General features: G+C 37.8%; 1 protein-coding gene across 1 annotated transcript in view; it reads right to left on the reverse strand.

Moving 5' to 3' along the window:
- URI1 (URI1 prefoldin like chaperone) overlaps positions 1 to 7770 on the reverse strand; it is a 75626-nt gene extending 67856 nt beyond the window's left edge. The window contains exon 1 of the mRNA XM_031954401.1: positions 7570 to 7770. Coding sequence (XP_031810261.1) covers positions 7570 to 7674 — 105 coding nt within the window. The 5' untranslated portion in view covers positions 7675 to 7770. The remainder of the gene's footprint in view (positions 1 to 7569) is intronic.
- Between the last annotated feature and the right edge of the window lie 7963 nt (positions 7771 to 15733).

Genomic DNA, 15733 nt, shown 5'->3' on the forward strand with positions numbered 1-15733 from the left:
TCAAACAGGTGTGAGGTTCATCTATTTTAAATTTGTCTTTGTATCACTGCTCCATTAGTTTGCATTCAGAATGAGGCCCAAGCATATGAGTAATAATTTAAGTATGAAAATATAGTGCACAGATTGTGGCAACAGTGTTATTTATTTCACTTTTGATAAGACTCCGTGTGTTCTTTAAAAGCAAAACTTTTTCAATAAATTTGGTAATTTTGACAAAAATGTAAAAGTCTTTTACTGTTACATGTCTGAAATGCTCTTTTCTTCAAAAAAAAAAAAAATGCTAAATTTAACCTGTTTCTTAAACAAAAAGCATATAAAATCACAAACTTTTGATTTTGATGGCGCTTTCCAGTTGATAATACTGTCATGCTCCCCTAAACCAGGAACTTGCTCAGTCACAGGTCACAAAAATACACTAACTTTGGGACATAATGGTAAAAAATATTTGGATTTGGAAATCAGAGCATCTGAGTTAAAGTTCCTATACTGACACTCTGTGAAAATTGGCAAGGCAATTAACTTCCCTAAACCTCAGGACACTTCTCTATTTTTTATAGTTGTAAAGTAATAATACCTGTGTTATCTATATGTGAGAGGTTTAACTTGAAGAAAGCACTTGATGAATCTTAAAATTCTATACAAATGTAATTTTAAAATATGATTAAATTTATAGGTAAGAAATAAAGGATTAGTTAAGTGATTTGACCAAGATTATGCCAAGTTGAAAAGACTGATTTTTCTTACAAAAAGTACATTTATTTGATATACCTAGAATACGTGTGCATTGCTGATACTTATCATATTATTCAAAAATAATTTGTGAAGAAACAAAATTATTAATTTGCCTCACCTTTTTGATTGTCACCTTCAAAGCCGTTTTAGTCAATTTCTATTAAAGCCCTTTTCTGAAACCTCATTATAGAATGGGAATAACTCTTAAGACCTCAAAATCTACACTAGTAGAATGAGTCTCCTGGCAGGTTTGTTAAAGACTCACTTGAGATAATTTATGTTACTTAATATGCAAATCTTAAAGGACTTTTTTTAAAAATCTAAAAAAGAATAAAAATAATCAAGAAGTTGACAAATGACAACAAACTTAGTTTAGCACTCATTGTTTAGATAAGTAATATGACTATAAAGTATCATTTTTACACTTTACACCTATCAGAATTTGTAGCTCCAAATGATTCTTATCCCTTTCAATGGAAACATGCTAAAAAAAAAAAACTAAACTTATTCCTTATTCCTGTGATGCTACTATTATTTTAAACATTAGGAAATCCTATTATCTTCATCTTGTATGGCACATTCTTTTGAATATCTTCAGTAGCAGCAGACTGATCAGCATTCTAACTCAAAAAAACATTTCACAGCATTAGAGATATTCAGAAGTGGAAGATACCTCAGTGGATATCTTGTCCAATCCTTATCTGAAGAGGAATTCCCTTACAATAGCTGACAAGTGGTGATCCAACTTCTGCTTGAAAATCTCCAACAGACAAAAATCCAGTCCACCTCCTAAATTCATTTCCCTTCCATTCAAACATACAAAGCATTTTATGGATCTTAAATACTGCCAGGGAAAGACAAGCACATAATTATCAGAATAATTTAAGAAGACAAAAGAAAAATAATAAGAGAAATCAAAAAAGACTTCATGGCCCTAAAAGTGATACCTAACCTAAATCTTGAATGAAGATAATTATGAGTTACAAGAAGGAATGACATTCAGGCAAAGAGAAATGAGGACAGAATGTCAAATTTGGAGAACAGATAATAAACTGGTTTGCCTTAATCACAGAACATGTAAAGACAAATATTAAAGTCCATAATGGTAGACTGAAACCAAAACTATGGAAGTCTTTAGATGCCAGACTCACTTTAGGCTTTTTTCATGGAAAAAACAAGAACTAAAAAAATTCTGAATAACGGAATGAATCAATGTGTCCCAGGAAAATTTTGGAAGTTATGTGGAGGACAGGTAAAGGGCAGAAGGAACCTGAAACGAGGCAGAATCAGGACGGCAGTACAAGGAAAAAGAAGTGAGGGTCTAAACCAGGCAGTAGTTCCATGGGTAGAGAAAAGGATAAAAATGACATTTTTTAAAGTCTGATAAACTCAGTAAGACTCAACAACTGAGATGGAAAAGAAGGAAAGAGTCAAGGATGACTTTGAGAGAGCAAACTTAAAATAACTAAAGAACTAAGGAAATTAGGGGAGGGGGATTAGGGCATTCTTATAACACACTGTCTTTAAGATGTTAATGAGGCATTGAGATATAAAAATCCAGTATAAAATTGGAGACACAAGACTACAATTCTTTAGAGAATTTAGGGTTGGATATATAGATTGAGGAATCATCTGTAGAGATAATTGAGCCTAAGAAAGCTAATAAGATCATCCTTCAATCAACCAACATTTAATAAACACTTATGTGACAAACTGTGCTAGTGGCAAAAAAAACAAAAAGTAGACAAACTTGAAGGCATATATACATAGGAGGCAAGGCACAAATGATCAAGGAAAGGAGACCAAAAATGAACCAGGAGAAAACATCACCACAAAAGCTGAGGAAACCATTCAGTGAAAGATGGTAGTTGATATCAAAATCTATAGAAATTCAAATAAGATGAGAACTGAGAAAAAGTTACTAGATTTCAGTTTTTGTATAGTAATAGGCTTAAAAACTAGATTGGAGTTGAGAAGTAAGCAAGAGTTAAGAAATAAGGTATATTGGAAGTATTCTTTTCTAGGACTCTCACTACAAAAGGTTAGAGAAATGAAAATTTAATGAGATAGCAGATCAGGGAAAGACCTGGGAATATGTGTAGGGTAAGCAGAAGGTGTCATTCCAAATCCATCTAAGAAATTTGATTTTTGAAGACAGTCAAGGTCTGGAACCAAGTTTGGAGGAAATGGTTAGACAATACCACCTAAGGTTAGGTATGATTTGGAGTTTTTTTAAGTGTGATTATAAAATAATTAAATTGCTTTTCTAAATGATAAACTCGAGGCATAGAAAATTTCAAAAGAAAAATTCCAAAAAATATTTTGATCAACAACAGGCATATTATAATATTCAGGAAATTAAATATTCATTCAAATATCATTCAGGGGGCATCTAGATGGCACAATGGATAGCACACCAGCCCCTGGAGTCAGAAGATCTGAGTTCAAAATAGGTTTCAGACACTTAATACTTCCTAGCTATGGGACACTGGGCAAGTCACAACCCCCAACTGCCATGCAAAACACACACACAAACACACACATTATTCAGGAACTATAATATTCATTTAAAAACATTCATGTGTGTTAATAAGAAGATAAACTTAGGTTCTAGATTATATCTCTACTATCTGATCTAGAGAAGTCATGATCCCTGATATAAAATATCATTCAATTTTAGAATAAAATGAAAACTATATGCAATTTTTAAAAATCAAAATAGAATTTTTAATTTGCATCTGAACAAAAATTCTTAAAAAATAAAAATAAAAAAAAAAAAAGAATTTCCAGACTCTGGAGACTCATTCTAAGTGATAGCTTCTTAGCAAATATCTATATAATAGGTAAACAACCAACTACACCATGCAAGAATGAATACAAAATGAAATTCTTTACAAAAAGTCAAGATGGGTCTCCTTTATGATAAATTGTATAACATTATATCAAAGTCTATATATAATAGGTATTTTAATAAGCATATAATAGGAATTATAACAAGGATGAAAAGCAAAGATAAGGATATTCCATAAATACTATGTTGAGAAAAAAGGCATCAAAAACTATCAAAACTTTGCTACTAACCAAGGGGTATTTCAAATATAGTATATTTAGTAACTGTAAAAATGCACTTGTATTCATTAAAAGGAACTAAACTAATGTCACTTTAAATCATTTCCACTTATATCTATACCTGCATGAATTATATAATTTCCTAAAAAACTAAAATGTCTAATTTTGCTTCATTTATTTTCTGGGTACAAATATGAAATAAATTCCAGATAATGTCTAGAGAAAATATGATCAATAAGGGTTTAAATACAATTCAAAATTAAATAAGATTCCACGGTTCCTTATAGGTCATTTATTCAACTTCTAGATTATATAGATCCCATTTTTCTTTTCCCTCAATCAATCAAATTTTAGATAATTTCATTGCTCTTTAGACTATGTTAGAGGAAAAGCAGGAAAAGGAAGCTGAAACTTAAAACAATTCTACTATACTTTAGTAGCTTAAACTTTAAAAAACAATGCCAAAACTTTAAAAAATAAAACAAAACAAACTACTAGATAAAAATGTTTAATTTATCCATTTTATTCATTTCCTTTTAGATCATCTATGAGAAAATAAAAATCCACTAGTATAAAGGTATTAATATGTTTTCCTTTTATATTTCAAAAATATAATACTATTATTTTTACTAGTTTATATTCTACTGGTACCTTAAGTATTGACTACTATGATTTGTTAATAAAAGCTAAAATGTTCCCAAAAAATATTTTAACTTAATTGCAAAATATATACTGTGTAATATTGTCCATTTTAAAACCCAACAGTCTAAAGAGATTAACGTATAGCTTGCTGGCCTGCCTTTTCCATTGGAGAAAAACCATTGAATAAATCCTTCACACTGAAGATTTTTTACTGGGAACTGCGAGTCATATTACATATTTATGACAGTCCTAACCTTCTATGCCAAATTAATACTAACAAACACACAAAAATTTTTTTTACCATATTTGATGATCACAAAGAACAGCTATTAGGATTGATCTAGGAATATGAGAAGGCAACTTTGCTTATATTTTCTTTAAATGCAAAGAAGGAAGACAGTGTTCATCAGAGTATCCCAAATCTACCCTTTGGATTTTAGCTACCCTAGTATTAAAAAAAAACAACCTATTATTTTTAAGAGACATTACAGTCTGTATATCTCATTAGAAATCATAAATCAATATCATGTGCAAATCATTTTATTACAAAATAGAGTAAAAGATTAAGCTTGGTTCACAATGCTGTTGAGTTTTTTTTCAGTCATGTCCCACTCTTCCTGAACCCGTTCTGGGGTTTTCTTGGCAAAGAAATTCACCATTTCCTTCTCCAGCTCATTTTACAGATGAAGAAACTGAGGCAAAAAAGTTAAGTGATTTAGCCAAGGTCATATAACTAATCAGTATCTGAAGCCACATTTGAACTTAGGAAAATATCTTCCTGATTCCAGGCCTCAGAATTCTATCCAGTGTTTGGGGAAGTTTAAAGACTTCCCCAAATTGGAATAGTGAGGACAACAGAGATCTCTAATACTCCACCGGTTCAGACAGTAATAACAATATTAAAGTTTAAATAAAGGCTTACCAACAAGAAACAAAATCAGTTTCTTTCTTAGGATCACAGTTTTAGAATTAGGAGGAGAATTTATAGTCTCACATCTAGTTCAACCCCCATATTTGAGAGGAAAAAAAAAAAGCAAAATGAGATAAAAAAAAAGGCTTTTTTGCGTAAATATAGCCCTGCTGCATAAAGAACCAGTTATTTGATTTTAATGATATAGGGGGGTTCCTGAGTGAGCAAATCCCTTTTAATAAATAATGCAAGTGAGTAACTCCTTGGCAAAGCAGACTTGCCTAAAGCATTGAAAGATTACCCAGGAGTTTCACAATAACTAACAAGAGACCTGGATCCAAGTCCTGACTCCAAAAAAAGCCAGTTCTCCACCCACCACATCATGCATGAAAAAAATAAACAAACAAAAAAAAATCCATTAGTTACAATTTTTATATTTAAAAAAAAAAGCTTCTTCAATCAGGATCAGTCAAAACAAAAGTTGAAATCCTTTATTTTGTATGTCTTCAATAAAGAATGGAAGATCTTTGTTTTATTTCATGACATTCCTCCCACTACCACCAAGTTTATGTGTATTTTTTAAAGTTATTTAAATTTTTTTTTTTAATTTGAAGTACTCATACTTAATGGTAACTGAAGACAACCTAAAAATATTTTTTGGAAGTTTCCAGTTTACACAAAATTAAAAATACATTTTAAAAATGGAACATAGCTTTTAGCAAATACAACAATAAAACAATAAAGATTTTCCCATCATGACTGCCCTTCTGCCCAAAATTTTGTCATTATAAATAAAAAAGAGGGGGCAGGGGAGAGAAGCACAAGACCTTTGATGACTTCAAGCCAGGAACTCCTGGTGTGGAAATTCCCTCCCATCTTTACAGTGTATCCCTGGGCTAATTGCTTAGAACTTCTGCCTCAGGTTCCTTCTCATCTGTAAAGTGAGGACAATAGTGCCTACCTCTCACATTACTGTAAAGATAAAAATGGCATTATTCGTAAAGTATATGCGCTGGATAAATGCCGGCTAGATAGGGAGGCAACGTTTCTCTAACAGTCTTAGAAAACTGTCTATCTAGGTGGTCACAGAGGTATTAAGTGACTTGTCTAAAACCTAGAGAGATGGAGAATAAGAAAAAAGACTAGAATCCAAGCATCCCAAACTCCAAGGCTTTATTGCCATATAATCCACCATACAGCTACAAGAGCTGAAATCAAAATGTAATGAAACGACAGATTTAATGTGCATTTATTCTGGAACAAAATAACTGTCTAATTTTAAATATTCAAATACTAATATCTAAAAGATATATTTAATTTCTAAAAATTTAAGGCTATCTTTGAGCATTATGTAAAACAAAGCTAAAATTTCTTAATCAAATGTCGATCTTTAAAGTTACATCAAACGACAAGAAAAAGGAGAAAAAAACTTAACCTTGCCCTTCCACTTAACTTTAAAACAATTTTACAAGGCGACTAGATGTTTTAAGAGTCCCCAGGTCGCTTCACTTGATTAGGTGTAAAGACTATTCCCTGACCCTTTCTAATTTCCGGGACACACCAGGGTCACCAAACTAGAAAGAGATTGAAAACAGAAGCACGTGACGAAAGTTGGTCCAACCCTTTCTCTTTCCAAGCCGAGCCCAGCAGTACCGAGGGCTGCGGGGCGGGGAGGAGGAACTTTTTAAGCGAATGATGCCTCTGCAAGGAAACTAGTAAAAAAAAAAAAAAAAAAAAAAAAAAAAAAAAGCCACCCTCCTTTCCCAAGAAAAGGAGCCCGGAGTGAAGGGACTGCGTAGGGGGGTCGGAGAGGAGGGGGGAGTTAAATGCACCGACAGGGTAACCAGGGGAGTTTAGGACTGGGACTAGAGCGGAGGCGCAGCACCTCGCCGAGCCTTCCCAGCCACGTGCAAGCTGGCGCGGACAAAAGAAAAGCCGGCTAAGTTACAGATCGCCCCCCGCTTCTCCTTTTCACCAAATAAGTGAGGTGTGCGGGGAGAAAGAAGGGACGACCCAACCCCTCGGGTTAAATGGAAGGGGCGGGGCTGCCCACGACGCCCCTCGGACAGAAAAGGAAGGCGGAAGTAAGGGACCTGGCGACCCGGGGTCCGGAGGCAAACGGAGAAGGGGTGCGAGGGGAGAGATGGGAGAATGTGGGGGGGCCGGCAGGGGATATGGGATGAGGCCTGGGGAAGGAAAAAGAGCATTTTTTTTACCTTTTCCTGCTCCTCCCGGAGCCTCGCCACATGCTCCGAGCGGAGCGGCTGCATGGAGGCGGCGGCGGCGGCAGCGGCGAGGCCGGGCCGAGGCCGGGCCTCCATGACCGTGCAGGGGACGGCTGGGCTCGGGCAGGACGCGGTAGGGGCGGACTAGGGAGAGGGCCTCCGAGGGGCTACTGAGTCCTAAAGCAGTGTTTATAGAGGCGGCGGCTGCTCCTCGGGGCGCGCGTCCTGCCCCGGCCTCTGCCGCTTCTCCACCTGCCGCCCCGCACGGTCCCCAGCGCCGAGCCCGCCGCCGATCCCGGGGCTGAGGCGGAAGCAGAGGCCGAGCGTGAGAGAGAGAAAGCTCGAGACGGATCGAGGACTGCGGCAGCCGCTGCTCTGGTCCGGGGTGCCCGGGTCCGCATTTCACACTCGCATTATGGGCCGCGCCGGGGGAAGTCGAGCGGGAGGCGCGGGGTGGGACAGGGCCCGAGGGCAGCCACAGCGGCAGCGACAGCTCCCAGACCGGGCCCCGCCCCCTCGGCCCCGCCCCAGCCCGAAGGCCCGCCCAACCACCCGCGCTGCAGGCTGGGAAACCGCGGCGGGGCCCTGCTTCTCCGGGCCTGGAGCCCGAGCCGCCTCCTGCGCTTCGCACTGCGCCTGCGTTCCGGCTTTGTTCCCGACGGCGTCTTCCGTGACGTCCCGTCTTCGGTCCTTCTCCAGGTACTTGTCAGACGGCTGGGAGGAGGAGGAGGCCTTCTCCCGACCGTCCTGGAGTGGAGCAGTGTCCGCTGACCGACACTGCCTCTGTTTTATAGAGGAAGAGGCGGGAAACAGACTTTGCGTGAGCCCCTGTCCGTAACTTAACTTCATTAGAGTGCCACAAAAAAGCTCTCCTAGTAGGAGGAACCTTCTGCTATAATCATGCCCCTTCCTCTCCTCCCGCGTCGCGCGCGCGCACGCGCGTTTTATGATCGGAGAAACTGAGGCCCAGATAGGCAGCTCAATCCCGCAGGATCCAACTGCAATTTAAGTATAAAGGTGGGACCAGGCAAGACGTTTCCCAAGCCCCTAATAGGAACCGTTCTACTTCAGGTCCCGCTACAGGCAGAGAGGGACTTGACTCTCCGAAATTCAGTTTTTAGAATGTCTCTTCTTTTCTCCCACTTACATCCCCTCCCCCCCATCGAAGAACGATTATTAAGGTCTTAATCATTGGCCCATGAGAAGCAGTGACCTTCCTGCAAGGAGCTCACAACCCGTTTTGGAGCAGAGAGAAAGCAGGTGGGTATGTGTCTGCATACGGGGAAAGATACAACAGAGATACAAGATATACAGAGGTAAAAGTAGCAACTGGTGTATCAGTTGTGTGATGGTTTTCCTGGAGGCAGCCTTAGTCTCAGTTGAAATAAATAATTATTCCAAAATCTCAGCCAGCTGCTAAAATTTGCAAACGTTTATTTCTCCTTCCAAATTTAGCCCGGTTAGTTGAGGCCCATCTCCCTGCCTGGCTCCAAGAGATCTTGCAGCTTTTGTCCTTGGCTTCTGCCTCTGCTTTCTTCAGCCTCCAGCCAGCTCCAACTCGTGGCTTCTCAATCTCCAGTCTGTGGCGAGTAGTCTTTTCTTCCAGAGTGTTCTGTCTCAGAGCCCTGTTGATGTTCCGGAGAAATTCTTCGCTCCAAGAGCTTCCTCCATATATGTCATCTCCCAAAGGTTAACTCCTTCTCGAGGCAGGGATGATGGGTTTATCTCCCAGAGTGCTCTCTGGTCCTAAGAATTTCAAGGGAGGTGTGAATTCAGACTAAGCCAGCCTTGAATTCTCACGTGAACTCCATTGAGTACTTAGATACTTGAGCTCTCTAAAGGTGTGAACACAAGCATTGTTCAATCAGTTCCATTTAGCCCAAAATAACTCTAAGATTAAATTAACTCCAATGTCTTTAACACTTTGTAAAGAAATGTCTTAACACTTTAGTAAAGATTCCAACAAAGTTTAGCTTGGAAAAAAAATAGGATTCTAAAAGTAGAGGGGAAAAGGGAAGTACTCTATGCCTGAGGGAGAACGACGGCACAAAGATAAGGATGGCGTGGCCTGTTTCTGTGAGGAAGGATATGAAGGCAAGTTTGGCTGAATCTAACGGTTGTGAATCTATTGGAGAAGAAAATGAGGAACCACTTCAGTATCATTGCCAAGAAAACCTCCATGGCAGTGTGGTCCATGATCCATATATGCAAAGGGAGTAAAGTGTGATAAGGTTGAAAAAAATAGTTTAGATTAGCTTGTAAAAAAGATTTAAATACAAAAAAAAAAAAATGTTTAGCACATTTAAGTGCTTGCTATGATAAGGACTTGAGAATATAGACCTAGCATAGAGACTCAATTGCTGCTATTTGCAGGGGCTCAGGGATCCTTCCATTTCCTATTCTGCACCCAAACAAGGGGTTCTGTACCAGGTTTATTCATGAGGAGCCCTGGTTTTTAATGAAAGGGATTGTTTCTCTCCTATATTCATTATATACTAAAATCAAATACCTAGAAACCTTCTACTTTAGGCTATAAGGTTTCCCTTCTGAAAGGGAAGAAATAAAAGAAACATATAATGCACAACCGTTAATTTATTCCTACACAGAATGAAATGATACTCCTAAAAGAAACAGAATTCTCATTATAGAATGATTTAAGTAGAATTAGCAACTTAACACAACTAATAGTACAATCAATTGGAATAATAATACTCAAGCCTTGGTTGGGACATAAACAGTTTTTTAAGGCTATTAATTATCCATTTTACATTTGCACTTCCACTGACACTATTCAATCAAACAACCAAGCTTGACTTTATTTTTGGTAGCCTCTTTCTCCAATGTTTCTCCTACCATCAGCCATTGTTACTTCAGGGAAACTGCAGCCACCAGCATTTGAAGACCTTCTTTGATCAAATCAAAGTTGTAGCTCTATCACCTATTTAGGGAAGAAAACACAAAGCAGAAGGAAAGATAGCCAAAACACAACACAAGCTCAACTATTTGAGTTAATTCACATTCCACCTACCAACATTATATTGAGATGGGAAAAAAAGCATCATATCTTGTTAACTGAAGGGCTGCATTCAAAATAAGATGAACTGGAAACTGTTTCTTCTTTTAACAACAGTATCCCTGTGCCATCAGTTCTTCTAGCTCAGCATCAAATTAGGGGGCACTCAGCAATGTCACACACACATGACCAGAAATTGCTGTCCCAGAACTTCTTCCATAGTCCACTTTAATTTGCTATACAAAAAACAAAAACAGTCCCTGACTAAAAGGAGCTTACATTCTAATGGGGAAGATAAATTAAATATAGATAAGACACAATTAAGAAATATGCAGAGTAAATTGAAGGCAGTCTTAGAGGGGAAAGCACTAGTAGCTGGGGAAATTAGTGAGGGGGTTTGTCCTTCATTTTAGAAGGTGACCATGACATCAGGGAGATGATGCCATGATATGCAAATGAATTGGTTTGAAGTAAGGGAGAGCTGTGCAAAATTACTAGTCTCACTTTCTCCTCCAAAACTATCTGGGTCCAATGACAAGATATAAATTAGGATATTGGAGATAGCTAGGACAGATCTATAAAAGATAGGATTTGAGCTGAGCCTCAAAAGACTTGTGGCAGGGAGACCAATTGCTATAAAAGGCTATTCAAACAATTTAAGCAAAAGGAGGTGAGAGTCTAAACTAAGGTAGATAGAAAGGAACACATATAAGACATTAATAGATTGGATGTGGAGTGAGTGAGGAGTCAGACATTGATATTGTGGATCTAGGTAACTGAGAGAACTGATCCCTAAACAGAAATGGGAAAGTTTTGAGGAGGGTAAAATAATAAATTTAGTTTGGAATGTGATCCAATTTATATTTGATCCTAAAGTCAATAGAGAAAATAATTAACTGCTTACTGTAGACAAGACTCATAAATTTTTCAGCTCTTAGAATCATTTCTGGCTCCTTCTCAGAAATCCTCCCAAATACTCTTTTGGTAAAGTCAGATTCACTTAATGAGATTAGGTAGCCAGATTAGCCAAGCAGAGGGCTGAGAAGCATGTAAGAGGAAACAAAGTAGAAAGAGGAAACCAATATGGACAGCTCTTCAATAAGAATTTGAAGGAGGAAAGGGATGGGAAAGAAAGATTCAGGAAAATAGCTTGTAGGATAATAAAATCTACTGAGAATTTTTTTTTTAAGAAAGGGAAAACTTGGGCATATTTATAGGAAGTAGGAAAGGAGCCAGAAGATAGGGACAAGATAGGAGAGAGATGAAAATGATTTGTGGAGACAATCAACTGGAGTTGGGGGGTAGGGGGAAGAATCAGTGGTACATATAGAGGGGTTGGCCGTAGGAAGGAAAAGGGCTACTTCTTCATCAGAGATGAGTTAAAAAGAAGAGATGACAAAGGATTGAGTAGTGAAGGGGAGAATTCATCAATAAATCAAAAGGTTTTTTGTTAAGTACTATGTACTAAACACTAGAAATACAAATGGAAAAGCAAGACAACCCTGCTCTCAAGGAACTCAAATAATCTAACTGAGGGAGGCAGTAAGGGAGGAAAAGGTATAGGTCAGATGTCAATATCCAAGGGTCCTAAAATGAATTTGCAGGTGAGTTGACAATTCTTGGATTCTGAAACATATAATGATAGGGCAAATAGTAAGAAGGAGAAGTGAAAGGCATCTGTTTTCTTAGTAAAATATGAGCCAAGACACTCCACTGTGAGCAGTGGAGTTGAGATGGCCAGCTTAGGAACTTTGCTGAGAAGAGATTTGAAACAGTCACTATGGAAAATGGAATTGAGACTAATAGGGTGGATTAGAAGGATTTCCTTCCTGCGATGAGGACCCAATTGAGAGCACATGACATTCTGTAGATTAATGGGAATAGAGTAAAGAGGAAGGGGAAAAGGTGGGGAGAGACTTTAAGAGAAGGATCCATGGGAAGGAGAAGGTTAATATTAAGGCAATTTAAGAAATAGAATAAAGAGTTAGCAGGGATAGGAAATAAGAGCAATATACAAACATTATAACAAGGATCAAGAGTAGTTCATTATGAGAAAAAAAAGTAAAGCTAGTAATCATTGATCTCAGACAAACTCAAACTTTCAAAAGTTTCAATCAAGAGAGAATTCTACATTATGTCATCATACTAATATTGTTTTAGATACATCTCTACATATGTGTGTGTGTGTATGCATGTAGGTGTATGTGTGTGTCTATAGATATATGTAGGTGTGTGTGAAGAGATAGACAGATAGATATAGATATATGTTCCCATGCTTAATTGTAGGGGGATGAAAGAGGAAAAAAAGAATTAAGTAAAATGTACACAGCAGAGAACAACAAAAACCCATCCCTCTTCTGAATTTCTCTATTCTGTAAATGGTATTACAACATCTGTTGTTATGCTTGACTTCTCACTCTCACCCCATACATCTAATCATTTGCCAAATCTTGTTACTTCTACCAACAATTTAATTGATAGACCTATCAGCCAGTATTTATTAAGTACTTACCATGTGCCAAACACTGTGGTAGGTGCTGGAAATATGAACAAAAAATACTCATTATCTTTCCTTCTTAAACTTTCCTGTCTTTCTAATTTCCCTGTTTCCTATTTCCACCATCTTTTGCATATGCCCCTTTCTCTTCTCTGACACAGCCATCCTGTTCAAGTCCATCATTGCCCTGTAGGGACTGTGGTTGGTCTGTCTGCTTGTCACAAGTCTCCCTCTGCTTTAGTCCAATCTGACAAATGTCCCTGGACAAAATGTCATGATACAATGTCATGAGGAATATGATAGAATGGAGAAAGTAGAGATGTGGCAGAGAAAAGGCCATAGCAATAATTCAGGTAAGAGGTGATGGAGGAGTCCTAGATGAATAAACCATGTGAGTAGAGAGGATTGGAGTCTTGTATTCATTCTGGATATCCTGCAGACATCTCAAACTCATCAGGTCCTAAACAGAACTCATTATTTTTCCCAAAAAATCTTTCTTTCCTCTTCTAGACTTCCCTATTTCTGATAAAGATATTGTAATTTTTCTAGTTTTCCTGGTTCCACTTCAAAATTATCTCCAATTCTATGCCCCACATATCCAGTAAATTGCTAAATCTTGTTTCTACATCTAAGATATTTAAATCCTTGTTATAGGCACCACTTTAGTTCAGGTGCTCATGACTCTGCCCTAGGCTATTATAGTGGCCTCCTAATTAGTTTCTCTGCCTCCTTGTTTCTCCCTACTTCAAAGATGCCAGAGTGATTTTCCTTAAGCTCAGATCTAACCATGTCATTCCCCTACCCAGCAAACTCCAGGTTTTCATGAAACTGCTTTCTCTCCTAACCATTCTGCAGTCTTCCCCCATACCTGGAATTCTTTCCCTCTTCATGTACCCTTCTTGAATTCCTTCAAGTCTCAATAGTATTTTCTGACAGAAGCCTTTCCTGGTCTTCCTTCATTTTGTACCTTCTCTTTTGTTTATCTCCAACTTATGCTAGATGTATCTTGTTAATCTATAATAGTGTATCTGTTGTTTATCTGTTGTGAACTTCTTAAAATCAGGGACCATTATTCACCATGTTCTGCATACCCAGCATTTAGCACAGTGTCTGGCACACAGAAGGCACTTTATAAATGCTTATTGTCTTGATTTGACTCTTGATTGCCTTTAGAATAAAATAAAAGAGTTTTAAAACTCTTCCAAACCTATCTTTGCAGCCTCAGTAAACTTTCCCCTTTTGGGGAAAATAGGTCCTTTGTTTGACTTTTACATCCTTATCCAAAGTTACTTTTTTAGCCTTATTATATAATACTCTCCTCATTTTCTATATTTCAGCCAAACTAACCTTGCTGTTTCTTACATAAGTTTCTTGCTTCATTTTCCATTTACATACCTTTTATACTAGGTGTTTACCTGTTCCTGGAATGTATTGCATTCTTATCTCAACCTCATAGAATACCTTGCCTCTTTCAAAATTCTACTTAAGTGCCACATTCTACATGAAGTCTTTCTTGATCCTAACAGTATCTCCCCCCCCCTTAAAATGTTTACTTTATATGTATCATATATGTGTGTATATGTATGTTATACGTACTTATTTTGGTACAGTATGTCTCCCAGATTGAAAGGAAACCACGTGAAGGCAGGGGTAGAATTAAGGTCTTTGAGAGAAAGGACTATTTGTACCTTTATATTCCCCGGGCTTAGCCACAGTGCCTGGCACATAGTTGGCATTTAATAAATGTTTGTTGATTGATTTATCTGAAGGAAAATCAAAATGTTGGTGAAGTATCCTTGTATAAGGTCAGGATGAAGTAGAGGGGAAAAATGAACCAGATACACTAAAAAAGAAAGGCAGATGTCCTGGGATCTAGGACATCTAGGACATCCTAGAGATGGATCATATAATACATTTTTGTAACATTAAAAGAGAATAGATTGCTGAATGATATCAACTCTAGAAATGACAGTGGGAAAACTTTCCCTCTAGAACAGAAAGTTCAACCAGTGCTAGAAACAATGCAGCAGCTGGGAGTTAGGAATGGAGAGCAGACCTCTATCAGGAACAGAAATAAAAGGACCTGAGAGAAAAAGGTCTAAAATGAAGGTATGTTTCTTTATTATGGGGGAGAGACATCATGGAAGGGAGAGAAGTGGGAGTAGAAAAGGAGAAAGTGAGCAGTAGGAAATTGGGGAGGGGATTAATTTACTTTTAAGCAATCAAGTATCACTTGAATTGACAAAGTAAGAGAGAGTGAGAAGTTTGTTTTCTATCCATAAAGGAAGATTTTTGAAAGAATAGCAGTAGATGGGACCTTAATTAATAACAGATGAATAAGTATGCTCAGTATCTTGGATCCATCCCAGTAGTCATATGAGATCTACTTTTTTGGTTGTTCTGACTTTCCATCTCTGCAGTTTTTAAGGAACTATTTCCTTAGAATCAAAGGACTGGTTAAGGAAGGGGGGAAATGTTCTTAATAATTAGACTTATCCCAAAATAGGAGTTACTTTGGGAGGTAGTTGCTTTCTTAACACTGAAGGTCTCTAGAGAATATGTATGAACTTGTGAGAGATGTTGATTATAGTTTAGGGAATGATTTCATTGATCTTTTTCAGTCCCTACCAGCTCCGAGATTTCCA

The sequence above is a fragment of the Sarcophilus harrisii genome, chromosome 2 (assembly GCF_902635505.1).
Source record: "Sarcophilus harrisii chromosome 2, mSarHar1.11, whole genome shotgun sequence".
Lineage (NCBI taxonomy): Eukaryota > Metazoa > Chordata > Mammalia > Dasyuromorphia > Dasyuridae > Sarcophilus > Sarcophilus harrisii.